This window comes from Sciurus vulgaris (assembly GCF_902686455.1).
Source record: "Sciurus vulgaris genome assembly, chromosome: 6".
Classification (NCBI taxonomy): domain Eukaryota; kingdom Metazoa; phylum Chordata; class Mammalia; order Rodentia; family Sciuridae; genus Sciurus; species Sciurus vulgaris.
The window spans coordinates 6172790-6174614 of record NC_136466.1 but is presented as its reverse complement, the minus strand read 5'-3'; the positions used below and the strand labels follow the sequence as shown (position 1 = coordinate 6174614).

Here is a 1825-nt window from a genome sequence, read left to right as displayed (position 1 = left end):
CACAGAGTCACAACACAATTTTCACCTCCTGCAGTCACACCCCACTCAGTTAATCCCCCAAGGGGATTAAATCAGTGATTGGGTGGAGAATATTACAACCAAATAGTTTCTCCTCTGAACCTCCTTGTGTTGGCTCATACCTGGTCTTCTGGGGGACACGACATACCCAAATGAAAATGACTGATTATAGAGTAGGCAGTGTAGCTGGTAAAGAACAAAAGTGCAGAACATCGTATATAATTATGAACTTCAATCAGTAAATCAGGATGATGCTGAAACTCATCTTTACCTTTTTCCTGAGAAAAACATTATTCCCATGACTCTCCTCACTGCTTCCCTTACCTGTTTGTTCCTGAGACTGTAGATGAGAGGATTCAAGAAGGGAGGAACCATGGTGTAGCAGGCAGAGAGAATCAAGTCCTGGAGTATGTCAGAGGTTGCTGAAGGCCTCAGATACACACCTGTGCTGGAGCTAAGAAAGATGGACACCACGAGGATGTGAGGGGTGCAGGTGGAGAAGGCCTTTACTGAGGCTCTGGTGGGAGATTTCAGCACAGTAGAAAATATGTGAATATATGACATGATTATTAAACCAAAGCAGCCACCACCAAGTACTATAATAGAGACTAGAATAAGGATCATGTTGCTGGTAGTGTCAGAGCAGGAGAGTCTCAGCAGAGAGGGGACATCACAGAAGAACTGATGGACCACGTTTGACTGGCAGAAGGACAGCTGGAATGTGTTCCCAGTGTGCACACCTGCATACACCAGGCCACTGAGCAGGGAAGCCAGGGTCATGTGAACACAAAACTGAGGGTTCATGATGATGGGGTACTGGAGGGGCTGGCAGATGGCCACATAGCGGTCCCAGGCCATGATGGAGAGAAAAAGAAGTTCAACACATGCACAAAAAATGACCAAGAAGATCTGGGTTGCACATCCAGCCACTGAAATGATCCTGTTGCCAGTGAGGGAGTTGACACAGACATTGGGGACAGTGATGGAAATGAAGCACATGTCCAAGATGGACAGGTTCCTGAGGAAGAAGTACATGGGTGTGTGCAGGTTCTGGTCAGTAGTGGTGACAGTGACAATGAGCAGGTTCCCTAACAAGGTTCCCAGGTAGGTCACTGTGAAAAATGTGAAATAGAGGAAACTCATATTCCAGTCATCAGGACAGCCCAGGAGAAGAAATTCAGTTACCATGGTGGAATTGGGCATTTATAGGATATTTTCTATGACTGGGAAGATAAAGAGATAATAGGAAGCAAAAAAACATGATTAATACAATTACTCTACATATTCATGTCCAAGGGGTTTCCCTGCAAAGAAAAGGTCACCCCTGATTTTATCATATGTTTGATCATTTCTAGGTAGAGTGCATCCCCCAGTGCAGGTGTGCAGGTCTGCAGGCTAGGGTCTGGGCATGACCTAAGGACTTGTCCTCAGCTCCTCCATCATGCCTCCCATGACCTCCCGAGTTCCCATGTAGAGCACTTGCAGGAGTTGCTCACCTTCTTTTCTACAGGGCCACCTATCTGATAGGGCATTCTTCACTGCTCTGTAATTTAGTTAACATCATTCTCTTCCATGAACTACATCTGAGAACATTATTTACCACTCTATCCAGTGGTACTACTGTCTTTTCCTCAGTGTTTTTACTCCATGAGGTTGGATTCCTTTCTACATAAGACAATCTGCCTTGTTCTCATTGACACTTTCCATTTACTTCCTTTCTTCTCAATGGTATCATGATCATTTAAAAAAACACTGACTGTGATCCCTAACAGGGACATTGTGCTCATAGGCATAGCACTGCTGCAGC

At 45.0% G+C, this 1825-nt stretch overlaps 1 protein-coding gene across 1 annotated transcript; it reads right to left on the bottom strand.

Moving 5' to 3' along the window:
* Window positions 1–285: 285 nt before the first annotated feature.
* Window positions 286–1221, bottom strand: LOC306663398 (olfactory receptor 14C36-like; the record flags this gene model as incomplete). Its single annotated transcript, XM_079143771.1, has 1 exon — window positions 286–1221. The coding sequence occupies one exon, from the start codon at window positions 1219–1221 to the stop codon at window positions 286–288; it is 936 nt and encodes a 311-aa protein (XP_078999897.1).
* Between the last annotated feature and the right edge of the window lie 604 nt (window positions 1222–1825).